This window comes from Phyllobates terribilis, unplaced genomic scaffold (assembly GCF_046119375.1).
Source record: "Phyllobates terribilis strain yellow unplaced genomic scaffold, ASM4611937v1 Scaffold_5__5_contigs__length_657084704, whole genome shotgun sequence".
In the NCBI taxonomy this organism is placed as follows: domain Eukaryota; kingdom Metazoa; phylum Chordata; class Amphibia; order Anura; family Dendrobatidae; genus Phyllobates; species Phyllobates terribilis.
In genome coordinates this window covers 288,515,927-288,533,020 of record NW_027362765.1, presented here as the reverse complement: position 1 = coordinate 288,533,020, position 17,094 = coordinate 288,515,927, and the positions used below count along the sequence as shown (strand labels likewise).

Sequence of the window (17,094 nt, the reverse complement as noted above, 5' to 3'; positions counted from 1 at the left end):
CTGGGGTTAAAGGAAGATAAATCCGTTAAGTCCCTAGAAGACATCATGTTTGCAGGGTTAGAAGAAAAGAAAAAACTTACCTTCCCGGTGAACGCAAAGGTCCAGGCACCTATCAATAGAGAATGGAGGAAGCCTGAGAAAATAGGAGCCTTGCCTTCATCCTCAAAGAGGAAGTATCCCTTTGACCTAAAGGACTCTGAAAACTGGGATAAGGTGCCAAAAACTGACGCTGCGGTGTCTAGATCATCAAAAAGATCAGCACTCCCTCTTGAAGACTCAGGGGTACTTAGAGATCCCTTGGACAAAAAGGCGGATACCTTTTTAAAGGATACTTGGGAATCCGCAGCAGGAGGTCTAAAGCCAGCCATTGCAGGAACATGCACCGCTCGTTCCCTTATGATATGGTTACAGCAGTTGGAAGATCAGCTGAAAGATAAAAAGACTTCAAGGGAAAAATTCTAGCCAACCTTCCCCTGTTACATGGTGCAGCTGCCCACCTAGCAGATACCTCTGCTGACTCAGTAAAACTGGCAGCTAGGTCGGCTGGTCTATCAAACGCGGCTAGACGAGCTCTGTGGCTCAAGGGATGCCCTGGGGACTTACAATCAAAATCAAGATTGTGTTCTATCGCCTGTGACAGCCAATTTCTCTTTGGCAAAAAATTGGACGATGTCCTTGAGAAAGCGAGCGACAAAAAAGGAAGGTTCCTTGGGTTTTTGGCGGACGCCAGGAAGACTTCTTTTCAGAGGGGAAAATTTAGTAGAGGTCGCCCCCCCGGGAAAAAAAAGAAAGTGGGATTTCAAGAACAAGAAAGAGTCTGGATATACTGTATGTTTGGAGGTCCCTCCCCCGCCTCTAAAAAACCTCCACAATGATGCCAGGCTACAAGTTGGAGGGAGACTTTCTCAATTTGTTCAGGCCTGGGAAAACATTTCCTCCAGTCCCTGGGTCCTCAACATAGTGAGAGATGGACTAAGGATTCAATTCCTTCAGCAGCCACGGCACTTGTTTATGATAACTCCTGTAAGAAAATCCCCAGACGAACAGCTGGCCCTAGAATCAGAGATCTTGAGCCTGTTGAACAAACGAGTGCTATGCGAAGTTGTGGTCATTCAAAAAGGACGGGGATTTTATTCCCCTCTCTTTCTAATAAAAAAAACGGACGGTTCATTCAGAACTATTATAAATCTAAAAGGCCTCAACCGATTTGTAGACAACCATACATTCAAAATAGAATCGATAAATTCAACAATAAAGCTTCTTTTTCACAATTCCTTTATGGCAGTGATAGATCTCAAAGACGCGTATTATCACGTCCCAATTCACCCAGATTATCAAAAGTATCTAAGGGTTGCTCTTTACATCCAAGGAAGTTGCAGACACTTCCAATTTCAAGCTCTTCCCTTCGAGTTGTCGATTGCTCCAAGGGTATTCACCAAGCTGATAGCCGAGGTGACAGCCTTTCTTCGCATTCAAAATACAGTCATAATACCATATCTGGACGACTTCCTTATAGTGGGGAATTCAGAGAGCCACTGTATTTCACAACTGAATCTAGTCATGGCTGTCTTGCAGAACTTAGGCTGGATGGTCAATACCCAAAAATCAAGGCTAGAGCCTGCAAGGGTCCAGGCCTTTCTGGGGTTTACTCTAAACTCCGAGTGTCAGACTTGTCTTCCACCCGACAGCAAAATAGACAAAATCACAAATTTGGTCTCAGCAGCCATACACACCCCAGACAAGTCCTTAAGGAAGGCTAGGTACTCTAACATCATGCATTCCGGCAGTCAAGTGGGCCCAATTTCACACAAGAAACCTTCAGTGGGAAATCTTGTCAGCACAAAGATTGTTAAAAGGGTATTTAGAAGGAAAGGTACATCTCTCCTTGCGAACCAGGAATGCCCTCTTGTGGTGGACAGACTATCTTTGGGGGTCCAGTGGGACACACCAGTACAAAACATCATCACGACCGATGCGAGCAACTCAGGGTGGGGGGCACACCTGGAAAATCACATAATTCAAGGCTCTTGGTCATTCCTAGAGAAAAAGAGGTTGTCAAACGTAAAAGAGCTATGGGTAGTAAGGAACGCTTTAGAAGGCTTCCTCCCTTTACTCCAGGGTCATCATGTTCGGATTATGTCGGACAACAGAACCACTATGGCCTACATAAACCACCAGGGGGGAACAAGATCTCATTCTCTTCTGGAAGCAGTAGGCAGACTTTTTCAAATAGCGGAGCAAAATCTTTTACCTCTTACGGCGCTACATATACGAGGCATAGAAAATACGAGAGCAGACTTCCTAAGCTGCAACAAGTTGAGACAAGAGGAATGGGCCCTGAATCCCAGTATATTCCATCAGATAGTACAGCTGTGGGGTCTACCAGAGATAGATTTGTTCGCCGACAAAAACAGGAAAGTGGAGAAGTTCTGCTCACTAGACCCAAGGGGAAACCCATTGGCAATAGATGCTCTCCAGATTACTTGGAGCTTCAAGTTGGCCTATACCTTCCCTCCAATAGCTATGATACCTCTGGTAGTAAGGAAGATCAGGAAGGATCAAGCGAGAGTGATTCTCATAGCCCCCTTCTGGCCAAAGAGACCATGGTTCTCCCTTTTGAGGATGATGTCACGATCAGACCCATAGATCCTACCAGAGACCCCGGACCTTCTAGCTCAGGGACCAATATTCCACTCTCAAGTGAAGGGTTTCCACCTAGCAGCGTGGAATTTGAGAGGGCAATATTGAGGGGCAAAGGTTTTTCATCAGATTTAGTGTCTACTCTATTAAAAAGTAGAAAACCCATAACCACCAAAATCTATGGTAGAACATGGAGAAAATTTTTAGATTTTCTAGGAAAGCCTTTAAGCCAAAAACCTCCAATTAATTCCATCCTGGAGTTCAGAAAGGGTTTGAGTTAGGTCTGGCTACCAGTACACTTAAGGTCCAGGTTTCTGCCTTGGGTGTGCTGTATAACCATAACCTCGCAGCCAATATATGGATTACAAGGTTCAATAAATCTTGTGGTAGATCTAGGCCAGTCTCAATACCCAAAGTTCCTCTATGGAACCCGAATTTAGTACTTGACGCCCTAACTATGGAACCCTTTGAACCAGTTCAGGAGTTGTCTGCAAAATACATAACTCTCAAAACAATTATTTTGGTAGCTTTAACATCGGCCCGTAGAGTAAGTGATTTGCAGGCCCTATCCATAAATCCTCCATATACACAAATATTTGAGGATAGAATAGTATTGAGGCCAGATCCTGCCTACCTTCCTAAGGTTGAGCTCAAGTTTCATAGATCTCAGGAAACTCCTTTTGTAACAACCCGAAGAACCCAGGGGAATAAAAGTTTCATAACCTTGACGTTAGAAGGGCTCTATTACAATACATAAAAGTAACTAGCCAGTGGAGACGTAGCCAATCCCTGTTCATAGTCTTCCAGGAGAGTAGGAAGGGTTATGGGGTGACAAAAGCAACTGTAGCCAGATGGATTAGGGAGGCCATTTGCTTAGCCTACACGACTAGTAACACCCCGATCCCTGACGGCATCAAGGCTCACTCCACCAGAGCCGTGGCTACCTCCTGGGCAGAGAAGGCAGAGGTATCGATAGATCAGATCTGTAAGGCCGCTACATGGTCATCACCATCTACCTTTTTCAAACACTACCGTTTGGATCTATCCTGCCTATCTGACTTAACCTTTGGTAGAAGGGTGCTGCAAGCGGTGGTCCCTCTCTAAGGTGTTTCTTTCTCCAAAATTCTCTCAGGCGTGCTGTCATGGGTGAAGGGAAAACACGAAAGTTACTTACCGGTAGCCAGTTTTTCCAGAACCCATGACAGCACCCGTATATTCCCCCCCCCTTCTTTCTCACCATATGGATGTGCTCGTTTGTGTGGTGTTATTTGATGTGGTGTTGGATTTTGTATATAACTCTTTATTTTTATGGAGGTCCTCTCAATGCTCTGTTACCAACTGAATCGCCTGAGAGGTGCTGTCCTTTTATTTCAGATGGTTTCCTGTCCTCGAAGGGCGGATCCTCTCTCAGGTGTGCTGTCATGAGTTGTGGAAAAACAGGCTACCGGTAAGTAACCTTGGTGTTTTTCATGCACTCTCACAATATTAGTTCACGGCTGCGCTTTTTTGTTTAGAATAGTCACTATTTTTTCAGACAGAAAAGAACAATCTTTTTTGTTTCTCCCCACTCCAAGCATAGCCTAATTGAATTAGTGATAATTAAAATAATATTTGTTAAAAATAAACAATAACCTACCTAATAAACATTAAAAAACTTTTTCCCCCTAAATATTTAATCAAATGCCCTTTTTTGCAAAAATGTTTTGTTTTCACATACCTCTTACATTGGTGTCCTCACAATTATTTATGCTTGCAATGTAGAAGCAAGGCTGAACTTTGGGATCCTAGAAAAAAAACGCTAATACTCAGCAAAAAAACACAGAAAAATGGCCTGCGTTTTGGCTGCAGCTTTTTACTGCCAACAGATCAGGGTTTGGCTGTAGAAAAAAACACAGAAAAATGCGATGTGTGAACATAGCCTAAAGACTCATTTAGATGTTTCCAATGCATCACTTCTGAATGAGGCTTTACTACTGCGTCAGCGGGGTGTGGATCAATCATAAGGGGTGGCAGTGGTGGGATTCTGCGGGGTCCCTCTGGTGCCATTCTTCACAAGTGGTGGGATTCTACGGGGTCCCTCTGGTGCCATTCATCACAAGTGGTAGCAAGCAGTGTGGGATCGAGATAATAGAGCGTGTGAGTGTGGAACGCAAACTGACAGACACTAAAGACTGCCAGTGGTAGCTTTTGCTGCTGGAGTCTTAAGATCAGCTCAGCACTAGACGGTCCGAGTGCAAGTACTGTAAAGTGTGCGGGTGCATCAGGTTGCAGTTCGGTGTCAGTGACCATAGAGTGCAAGGATGGCCAGTGGCACCAGGGGGGCAGAACCAATGAGATGGCCAGTGCTCTGGATGGTAGGGAGGAGGTGGAAGACTATGTCGCTCCAGAAAAAGGGGAGTCCCGCCTAGGCTCCCCAGAGAGAGAGTCGCCGGTGGTCGGTCCCAGAGTGGGCCATCCACCACCTGACCATCCCCCGAGGCAGGCAGACTTGGATGACCTTGTGCAAACTGCCCTGGCCAGTCTCAAGGCTGGAGACAAGGCCACCTATGAGACCCTCACAGCTGCAGTGGAACGTCTTGAGGCAGCAGCAGCATGTTGCAAGGCAGCAGCAGCACGTTACGAGGCAACAGCCGCAGCAGAATGTCAGCGGGAGCGCGAGCACCAGGAAAATATGCTTCGGCTCCGGCTGCAGGCCCCAGCCAGTCCAAAGCCCCCTGAGATCCGAGTCCCAAAGCTACGGGTCGAGGACTTCCCCCTGCTGGACAAAGGAGGGGATTTGGTTCACTTTCTTGCTGGCATTTCAAAAAACCTGCTGTCAGTACCATCTGCCTGAGGACCAGTGGGTCCGGTTCTTAACCCCTCGCCTTAGGGGTAAGGCCCTGGAAATCTTTGGGTACCTGCCCAGTGAGACCACCCTGAGCTATGAGGACATCAAGTAGGCTCTGGTCCGGCAGTACAACTTGACCCCTGAAACATACCAGAAGAAGCTCCGGAGTATACAGCGGGGTCCTGCAGACAGCTGGGTCGATCACATGCGGGCAATCCTGAGAGCCGTTGATCAATGGACCACAGGACTGGAGCTCACCACCGTCCAGCAGCTGAAAGAGCTCATCGCGACTGAGCAGTTTCTGTGGAACTGCCCGGAGGACCTTCAACAGTACCTCCATGACCGGAAGCCAAAGGGGGCCTCTGCAACAGCGACACTTGCTGACGAGTACTCCAACAACAGGATTCCAGAGACCAAGAAACTTGCCGGCTGGAGAGGGAATAAGACGGAGCTTTCCTCTCTACGGAATTAGGGAAAACACGACTGTGTCAGCTTTGCAGCCAGGCCACTTCAAAGCCATGAATCCCCAGCGCCAGAAGGGCCCGTCCCTGTCCCAGAACCCGTCCACTGTTTTGTGTGTGAGTGAGGGTGGTGGGAGGTCCCTTGACAACCTTCAGACTGTCACCATAGGCCACGCCGGGGCCATGGGATTGTGAGACACCGGCGCTGAGATGACTCTTGTGCGGCCTGAACTGGTGTCACCTCAGGATTTGACACCTGGGAAAACTCGCCGTCTCCGGGACTGGAGCCGTTGAGCTGGCGCTGCCCATCCCCAAGATGTATTTGGACTGGGGTGCCGGGAGGGGAGTGCCGGAGGTGGGGGTAACTCCGAACATTTCCGCGAGTGTTTTCCTTGGGAGAGACTTGGGGCAGCTAGTGTCCCACTATGTGGCCACTGAACCCTTAAGGCCTGACCCTCCCGACAACGTCATGTCCACCCGTTGATGCCATTGTTATTGACATGCCTACTGATGGGGATGTGGGGGTGGGTAATGTACTGTGTCCCTCTCCCCTTGGGGGGCAGGAGATCAATCAAGTCAGCAGTGATAAGGACTTAGAGTGTGGCCAGCCGATAGGCTGGAGCAATTTTTCCTGCGAGGTTGTCACCGAGAGGACAGACATGAGGCAAAAGCTGCAGAGGGGGAGCATGCCATGGAGGGCAGGGCAGTCCCAGGAGAGGTAGGGCGTGCAGTGGTGGCACCCGGACCCCAGGGGCCCCTCGGGAGTCCGACGGCTTCTCTTCTTCTGACCAAGTGGCTTCCGAGTCAGACGGAGGCCAGGAGACAGGTCCTGGGGAACTGACAGAAGATGTGGCAGTTTCGTCTATTCTGGCCACGTCCAGTCAGGTTTCAGGCTGCGTTGGAGACTGACGACAGCCTGAAAGCTATCAAGGAGCAGACGGCACAGCCTCCCTCGGACTCAGACCTTGAGCGGGTGGTCTGGGACCAAGAACGGCTGTACAGGGTAACGGTCCAGCAAGGTTCACCGGAGGTGTGGCCCAGGTACCGCCCGTTAGTAGTATCCTATCCGTTCAGGGCGGAGTTGTTGTGGATGGCTTATGAGATTCCGATGGCCGGACATTTAGGGATCAATAAGATCAAGGCCAGGCTAGCCCAGCATTTCTACTGGCCAAGGATGGGGGCCGAGGTGACTGCCTACTGCCTGTCATGTGACATCTGTCAGAGGGTGGGGAAGACGGCGTGGCGCCCGCCCCAAAGCCCCACTGGTAACTCTGCCCATTGTTGAAGAGCCTTTCAGGAGGGTGGCTGTGGATTTGGTTGGCCCGATGGCCACTCCCAGCAGCTCGGGGAAACGCTTCATACTGACTGTAGTAGACTATGCCACCCAGAAGCGGTAGCCTTGTCATCCATTCGGGCCAACAAGGTGGCCACCGCCTTACTGGAGATTTTCTCCCGAGTGGGTGTTCCCTAGGAAATGCTCATCGAGCTGGGGACCCAGTTCATGTTGCAGCTGGAGTCCCTTGGTAAGCAAATAGAGGTGCAACATCATGTGACCAGCCCGTACCACACACAGACCAATGGCCTGTGCAAACGGTTCAGTGGCACCCTGAAGCAGATGCTTAAGATGTTGGTTGACTCCCACGGGCGCGACTGGGAGCGGTACCTCCCACACCTGCTATTTGCCTACCGGGAGGTTTCACAGGCCTCAACGGGGTTCTCCTCCTTTGAGCTCCTATACGGCCGGCGTGCGCGGGGCCCCCTGGCTCTGGTGAAGGAGGTCTGGGAAGGGGACTTAGCCACCCCTGGAGTGTCGGTTATCAAATATGTCGTGAGCTTCCGTGACAAAATGCAGGCCTTGGTGCAGCTTGTGCCCAACAATATGACGCGAGCCCAGGCCGACCAGAAGCAATGGTACGACCAGAATGCTTGTAAGAGAACCTACCAGTTGGATCAAAACGTACGGGGACACGTGGCTGGTCCCCGTACCCCAGGACAATCTTCAGGCGGCCTGGCAAGGCCCATACCTCGTACACCAGCAGCTCAACGCCGTGAAGTACCTGGTCACCCTGGACCACGCCTGGGGAAGTTTGAAGGCCTTCCACATAAACAGGATGAAGGCCCATCATGAGCGGGAGACCTGCGCCCTCCCTGTGTGCAACCTGCCAGAGGAGGGAGAGGCGGAGACCCTCCAGGACATGCTCGTCCAGGCTAGAGCGGGTGGGACCATCAAGGACGTGGAGGTTTGCCACCAACTGTTGTCGGACCAACGGTCCCAGCTTTGGGCAACCCTACACCCCATCCGTGATGTGCTCAGCAACGAGCCCGGAAGGACAGAGTCGGCCGTCCATCACATGGGCACCGGGCATCAACCCCCAATCCGGCGTTCAGCATATCGGGTCTCCCTGGAGGTACAGCAGCACATGCACCAGAAGATTGACGAGATGCTGAAGCTGGGGGTCATCCAACCATCCAGCAGCGCTTGGGCCTCGCCTGTGGTCTTCGTCCCAAAGAAGGACCGGACAACCCGGTTCTACATGGACTACAGGGGGCTCAATGCTGTCACGGTCACCGATGCCGCGCATAGATGACCTGCTCGATCAGTTGGCCAGGGCCAAGTACCTGACCATCATGGATCTGAGACGGGATATTGGCAGATTCCCCTGGCTCACGAGGCACAGGAACGCTCTGCCTTTATCACCCCCATTCGGACTGTACGAGTCCATGGTGATGCCATTCGGCATGAAGAATGCCCCTGCCACTCTTCATCAGGGTCAGGGTTTGGCTGCAGAAAAAAAAACACAGAAAAAATGCAATGTGTGAACACAGCCTAAAGCCTCATTTAAATGTCTCCAATGCATCACTCCTGAATGAGGCATTACTACTGCGTCAGCGGAGTGTGGATCAGTCACAAGGGATGGCAGCGGTGGGATTCTGCGGGGTCCCTCTGGTGCCATTCTTCACAAGTGGTGGCAGTGGTGGGATTATGCGGGGTCCCTCTGGTGCCATTCATCACAGAGGTTAAGATTGGAAATGCTGAAGCTTGACATAATGTCCTGGTGTGATTTCAGTGGAAAAGCTTTGGCTGTCATCATACCAGTAACGGGGCTCTGGGTGTCACTACTGTGAGTGGGGCAGAAGCTGGATGTGGCTCGCGACCCTCTTTCATAGATGAATGTGGCTCTCAAGGTCACAAAGGTTTGGGACTTCTGTTTTAGACCATAAAAAATACAATAAATACTTTATTTTTTCAATTGTTGAAAAAAAGCTTTTGTTTTAGTTTTTCCATTTTACTTTTACTTTAAACCATTGATTTTATGCCCTTAAATCAGAGATATGTTACACAAAATAGTTAATAAATAACATTTCCCGTATGTCTACTTTACATTAGCACAATTTTTTAAATAAAATTTTTTTTTGTGTTAGGAAGTTATAAGCGTTAAAAGTTGACCAACGATTTCTAATTTTTGAAATCTATAAAACCACTGCGCTGATATACTGAGAGGAGTAGGTACGGATTACTGGGGGTAGTAATGGAAGAATACACGAATGTTGATGAACATTAATATTCCTATCCTCATTTTGTGAACCAATAGTAAAAAATGTTATGGATACATATTAGCATTAAAACAAAGGTTAAAAATAGAGCATTGGGTAGTTCCTCCAGGGATCCAGAGCTGTTTGGAACCTGGGATGGCAGGAGGATCTTATTGGAGGATGAGGAGGAGAATAGGAGCGGAATAATAGATCTTCTTATTAGATAAAATATTGAAGTGATTACTGCACTGGTCTAGTTGTAGCAGGGTGTCTGCTCTGACTTCATAATGAAGATCTATTATTCCGCTCCTATTCTCCTCCTCATCCTCCAATAAGATCCTCCTGCCATCCCAGGTTCCAAACAGCTCTGGATCCCTGGAGGAACTACCCAATGCTCTATTTTTAACCTTTGTTTTAATGCTAATATGTATCCATAACATTTTTTACTATTGGTTCACAAAATGAGGATAGGACTATTAATGTTCATCAACATTCGTGTATTCTTCCATTACTACCCCCAGTAATCCGTACCTACTCCTCTCAGTATATCAGCGCAGTGGTTTTATATATTTCTGACTTTATTTTCTATAGTGGTCTATGGTGACACATACCATCTGCAGCAGATATACTGAGCTTACCTACCAGCGCCCCTGATTTTATATTTAATTCCCCGATTTCTAATTTTTCCAACATTTACAAAACCATTTTTTTAGGGACCACATCAAATTTGAAGTGACTTTGTGGGGTCTACATGACAGAAAATCCTCGAAAGTGACACCATTCTGAAAATTGCACCCCTCAAGGTGCTCAAAACCACATTCAAAAAGTTTATTAACCCTTCACGTGCTTCACAGGAACTGAAACAACGTGGAAGGAAAAAATGAACATTTAACTTTTTTTCACACAAATTTTACTTCAGGCCCCAAATGTTTTATTTTCACAATGGTAACAAGAGAAAATGGGCCACAAAATGTGTTTTGCAATTTCTCCTGAGTATGCCGATACCCCATATGTGGGGGAAAACCACTTTTTTGGCGCATAGCAGGGCTCGGAAGGGAAGGAGCGCCATTTGACTCTTTGAATGTAAAATTTGCTTGAATAATTAGTGGACGCAATGTTGCGTTTGGGGAGCCCCTGATGTACCTAAACAGTGGAAACCCCCCACAAGTGATACCATTTTGGAAACAAGACCCCTCAGGGAACTTATCTAGATGTGTGGTGAGCACCTTGAACCCCCAGGTATGTCACAAAAGTTTATAACATTGAGCCGTAAAAATAACATTTTCACATTTTTCCCACAAAAATGTTTTTCAGCCCCCAATTTTGTGATTTCATAAGGGTAACAGCAGATTTTGCACCATACCATTTGTTGTGCAATTTCTACTGAGTACACCGATACTTCATATGTGGGGAAAAACTACTGTTTGGACGCGTGGCAGGGTTCAGAAGGGAAAGAGCACTGTGTGACTTTATGAACGCAAAATTGGCTGGAATCGAGAGCAGACGCTATGTTGTGTTTGGAGAACCCCTGATGTGCCTAAACAGTGGAAACCCCCCACAAGTGACCCCATTTTGGAAAGACCCCTCAAAGATTTTATCAAGGGGTATAGTGAACATTTTGAATCCAGAGGTACGACACAGCATTTGATAAAATTAGGTCATCATATTGAATATGTTGTCATTAGTCTTGAGCGCAAGTGCTCGCTACTTGAGTTTGCATCGGGTACTTGGGTATGCACCAATATCGCGGGTGCTCGAGTGACATGCTCGAGTCCCCGTCCAGCATGTTTCACGGTTGTTAGACACACAAAAAAACATGCGGGGATTGCTCACGTATGGCAGGCAATCCCCGCGTGTTTTTTTTTTGCTGTATAACAGCCGCGAAACATGCGGGGCGAGGACTCGAGCACTCGCGATACTCAGTGCATACCTGAGCATCCGATGCAAACTCAAGTAGCGAGCACTTGCACTCAACACTAGTCGCCATATCATAATCATTTTTTTTTTTTGTTTACTTTTGAAAAAATCCCAACCTCAACACAACCCTAATCCTAACCCTACCACAACCCTAAGGGTATGTGCACACTGTCCGGAGCTGCCTGCGGCACCGACACTGCGGAATAGCCTCCAGTGGCTTCCGCTCAATATGCAAATGAGTGGCACCATTTTTTTTTTTCACCTGTGAACTTTCCTCATAGAGGTTAGGTCTATGGGGAAAGCCCACATGCAGACCTGCAAGAGAAATTGACATGCTGCGATCTGGAAAGACACGCAATGTGTCAGTTTCCGTGGGTGAGCCGCAGGTGCATGGAGACGCATAGCGGACATGGGATTTCTACAAATCCCATCCACTATGCTGTAACAGCTGGCCGCTGCGGGTTTGATGCTGCTTAAGCATGCAGCGTCAAACCTGCAGCGGCTCCTGATCGTGTGCACATACCCCAGCACACCCCTAATCCTAACACAACCCCAACCCTAACTGCAAAGAATGGAAAAAAAAATATTTTAGATTTTTTATCTAACAAAGGGGGCTTTGATGTATTATTTGGAGTCACCCCCAAAATTAAAGTGGAAAAACACACTACAGGCTGATCCAACTTTGATGTAATGTCTTTAAAACAAGTCAAAATGAGGCTCAGTATTGTGTGTGTGGCCTCCACATGCCTGTATGACCTCCCTACAACGCCTGAGCATGCTCCTGATGAGGTTGCAGATGGTCTCCTGTGGGATCTCCTCCCAGACCTGAATTAAAGCATCCGCCAACTCCTGGACAGTCTGTGTGCAAGCGAGACATGGATGGAGCGAGACATGATGTCCTAGATGTGCTCAATCGGATTCAGGTCTGGGGAACGGGAGGGCCAGTCCATAGCTTCAATGCCTTCATCTTGCAGGAACTGCTGACACACTCCAGCCACATGAGGTCTGGCATTGTCCTGCATTAGGAGGAAATCAGGGCCAACCGCACCAGCATATGGTCACACAAGGGGTCTGAGGATCTCATCTCAGTACCTAATGGCAGTCAGGCTACCTCTGGCGAGCACATGGAGGGCTGTTCGGCCCTCCAAAGAAATGTCACCCCAAACCATTACTGACCCACTGCCAAACCAGTCATGCTGAAGGATGTTGCAGGCAGCAGATCACTCTCCACGGAATCTCCAGACTCACGTCTGTTTCTGCCGCTGCGGAAACGCTTAAAAAATGTAATGTGGGCACACAGCCTAAAGCTGAGCTGTTAGTGTGCTAGAAATGAAGACTAGAGGGGTCCAGCTACGATACATGATGCCATCCCACGTCATAATCCTGGGAGTAGGCCTTTTGTGACATTCTCTCATTAAGGTCTCTCCATGGTGATGACCACATGTACCGTGTCCATTTTAGGACATGATCAGATATCAAAAGCAAACATCAGAATGATGTCAGGTTGAGGCTAAACACTATCTGAGAACTGATTCTGACAAGTGATTTTGACAACTGTAATAATAATAAAAATATATTCACTGTTTGTTGATGGGACTTGAACCCAATACTCTTAAGTCTAGAAACCAGTGCACTAACCATTGAGCAATAAACTCAGTTAAGTAAAGCTAAGAGTTCTATTTGATTATATGATTTTCAGTGCAAACCTTGTCTGAAATTGGGACTTTCAGAAATACCTCCCCCAAGCCACAATCAAATGATGTTTGATTTTGATGTGTGACTTTCTTCAAACATCAGAATCACAATGACTTTTAGTCACCCTGAGTATTTTCATGGTTGACCTCATAAGACAAGAAAAGCTCCCAGTCAGTATCGCTTGACTGGATAGCTCAATGGTACTCATTCAAGTGATACTGCCTGGTAGCTTTTCTTGTCTTATGAGATCAACCATGAAAATACTCAGGGTCACTAAAAGTCATTGTGATTGTGATCTTTGAAGAAAGTCACATATCAGACTCAAACATCATTTGAATTTGGCTTGGAGGAGGTATTTCTGAAAGTCCCAATCAGTTTCAGACAGGTTTGCACTGAAAATCATATAACCAAATAGAATGCTTGGCTTGTCTCAACAGAATTTATAGCTCAATGGTTAGTGCACTGGCTTCTTGATGTAGAGTTGTGTGTTCAAGTCCCATCAGCGAACAGTGAATTTTTTTTTTATTATTATTACAGTTGTAAAAGTCACTTGTCAAAATCACTTGTCAGACAGGGTATTTAGCCTCAAACTGACATCATTCTGATATCTGATCATGTCCTAAAATGGACACTGTACACACGGCCTCCATATTAATCTCTATCATTCCAGACAAGCCAAAAGCGGGACTCATCATGTTATGACTTTTCACATATTTGTGCAGAACCCTCCTGGGCCTCAAAACCGGGAACATCCCTCATCAAAGTCAGAAGTTTCTGTCCAACGTGTGGCGGGGATTTCACTGCGAGCTGAAGATGTGGTGCGAACCGGGCAGGTGACGTGAAGGGGCCAGAAAGGTAAATAGATTTTTTTTTCGACATTTTGATGATCTTTTACGGTTCAGAAATATGGTAGCTAGTGGCCGCCACTTTGCTGAATCAGCATGGAAATGAATTACAAAAAAATCTGCATTTTGGTAATTCATTTCGCTACAATTCAATTCCACGCCAAACTGAGTCACTCATCACTTATCTGAACAGACCTGATCACATCCCTACAGCTGTAGACATCAGTCCCTTCACACAGCACAGAAGCCCCCACCCACGGCACAGAGGAGGCCGCACAGGGAGCCCCCACCCACGGCACAGAGGAGGCCTCACAGGGCACAGGAAGCCCCCACCCACGGCACAGAGGAGGCCGCACAGGGAGCCCCCACCCACGGCACAGAGGCCTCACAGGGCACAGGGAGCCCCCACCCACGGCACAGAGGAGGCCTCACAGGGCACAGAGAGCCCCCACCCACGGCACAGAGGAGGCCTCACAGGGCACAGGGAGCCCCCACCCACGGCACAGAGGAGGCCTCACAGGGCACAGGGAGCCCCCACCCACGGCACAGAGGAGGCCTCACAGGGCACAGGGAGCCCCCACCCACGGCACAGAGGAGGCCTCACAGGGCACAGGGAGCCCCCACCCACGGCACAGAGGAGGCCTCACAGGGCACAGGGAGCCCCCACCCACGGCACAGAGGAGGCCTCACAGGGCACAGGGAGCCCCCACCCACGGCACAGAGGAGGCCTCACAGGGCACAGGGAGCCCCCACCCACGGCACAGAGGAGGCCTCACAGGGCACAGGGAGCCCCCACCCACGGCACAGAGGAGGCCTCACAGGGCACAGGGAGCCCCCACCCACGGCACAGAGGAGGCCTCACAGGGCACAGGGAGCCCCCACCCACGGCACAGAGGAGGCCTCACAGGGCACAGGGAGCCCCCACCCACGGCACAGAGGAGGCCTCACAGGGCACAGGGAGCCCCCACCCACAGAACAGGAGCATCTCCTTCAATGCTGAACTCCGCCCCCTAATGTCACATGACCTCCCAACAGGTCCTGCAGTCACTTATCCGCTCCACAGAGCCTGCCCATCTCTGTCACTGATCACGTGACGGTGACATCATCCCAGGTCCTGCAGGCACTATTACTGAGCAGCTACATTAGAGGCCGTGCTCGGGGTATGTATATGACTTATAGTCACCGGGTTGTGTATTATAGAATATCATAGTGTATCCCATCATTAATAAGGGCTGACAGTTTAGGGTTGAACCTGCTGACATATGCTGGACACAAGAGTAGGAGTGAATGATTCTTAGAATGCTTTGTCTGCTTCATAGGTAGAAATGTCACTGGCTGAATCCTCCCCTCCAAAAGCACAAACATAACACAGAAAGGGGAAGAAAGGAATTGTTTCGTTTCAGGCCACATTCACACATTCAGTATTTTACATCAGTATTTGTAAGCCAAAACCAGGAGTGGAACAGTCAGAGGAAAAGTATAATAGAAACACGTCACCACTTCTGTATTTATCACCCACTCCTGGTTTTGACTTACAAATACTGATGTAAAGTACTGACCAAATACTGAATGTGTGAATGTGGCCTAAGTCTTTGTACACATTTAAGTTTTTGAGGATTTTTTTTGAGCTTTCCCAAAAAACGCCTGAAAATAAACGCTTGAAAGACTCTTCCTATTCATTTCTATTGCAAAACCACTTTGCTGTTCATGTTTTTAGGGTTTTAAATGTTTTGTTTAAGTTTTACGTTTTGAAAAACTGATGGCAGAAAATAAAATGCATATCACATCTTTGGAAGCAGCTCCTGATGGAAAATGCTCCAAACTAAGCACTGTACAATTTAAATGCTGAAAAAAAAATACTTCAGGGAAATTTTTTTTAATATAAAACCGCTAAAAGAAATGAAAATCTGCTCTGAAAACCCCTCAAATAAGGAGCATTTCAGAGGTGGATGGCGCTGAACTGCAGTGCCAGCCACATCCCGTGGATAGACATGGTATTTTTATCTAATTAAAATATATACATACAGTGGTGCAAAAAAGTGTTTGCCCCCTTCCTGATTTCTTATTCTTTTGCATGTTTGTCACACTTAAATGTTTCAGATCACACAACAAATTTAAATATTAGACAAAGATAACACAAGTAATCACAAAATGCAGTTTTTAAATGAAGGTCTTTATTAAGGGAAAAGGAAATCCAAACCTACAGGGCCTTGTGTGAAAAAGTGATTGCCCCCTAAACTTAATAACTGTTTGGGCCACCCTTAGCAGCAACAACTGCAATCAAGCGTTTGTGATAACTTGCAATGAGTCTTACAACGCTCTGGAGGAATTTTCGCCCACTCATCCTTACAAAATTGTTGTCATTCTGGAACATTGGAGGGTTTCCGAGCATGAACCGCCTTTTTAAGGTCATGCCACAGCATCACAATCGAATTAAGGTCAGGACTTTGACTAGGCCACTCCAAAGTCTTAATTTTGTTTTTCTTAAGCCATTCAGGGGTGGACTTGCTGGTGTGTTTTAGATCATTGTCCTGCTGCATAACCCAAGTCCGCTTCAGCTTGATGTCACGAACAGATGGCCGGACATTCTCCTTCAGGATGTTTTGGTAAATCGCAGAATTCATGGTTCCATTTACCACAGCAAGTCTTCCAAGTCCTGAAGCAGTAAAACAGCCCCAGACCATCACAATATCACCACCATATTTTACTGTTGGTATGATGATCTTTTTCTGAAATGCTGTGTTACTTCTACGCCAGATGTAATGGGACATACACCTTCCAAAAAGTTCAACTTTTGTATCTTCAGTCCACAGAGTTTTCTCCCAAAAGTATTGGCAATCATCAAGATGTTTTCTGGCAAAACTGAGACGAGCCTTTATGTTCTTTTGCTCAGCAGTGGTGTTATCTGTGATGTTATCTGCCTGACAGCGTGCCAAATCAGGGATGTTCATGGGCGGAGCCAATTTTTTGGCATGAACAAGCCGGAACCACGAACACGAATTTGAAATACCGAACAAATTCGCTCAGCACTAGTCATAAGTATTCAGACCCTTTGCTCAGTATTGAGTAGAAGCTCCCTTTTGAGCTAGTACAGCCATGAGTCTTCTTGGGAATGATGTAACTAGTTTTTCACACCTGGATTTGGGGATCCTTTTTCATTCTTCCTTGCAGGTCC

The 17,094-nt window shown here is 47.6% G+C and overlaps 1 protein-coding gene across 1 annotated transcript in view; it reads left to right on the top strand.

Annotated features, from left to right (window-relative positions):
- The first annotated feature begins 8,976 nt into the window (after positions 1-8,976).
- The window catches only part of LOC141271539 (uncharacterized), a 63,121-nt gene continuing 55,003 nt past the window's right edge, over positions 8,977-17,094 (top strand). Inside the window, exons 1-2 of the mRNA XM_073681593.1 lie at positions 8,977-9,024; positions 13,797-13,907. Of these exons, the coding sequence (XP_073537694.1) occupies positions 8,977-9,024; positions 13,797-13,907 (159 nt within the window). The remainder of the gene's footprint in view (positions 9,025-13,796; positions 13,908-17,094) is intronic.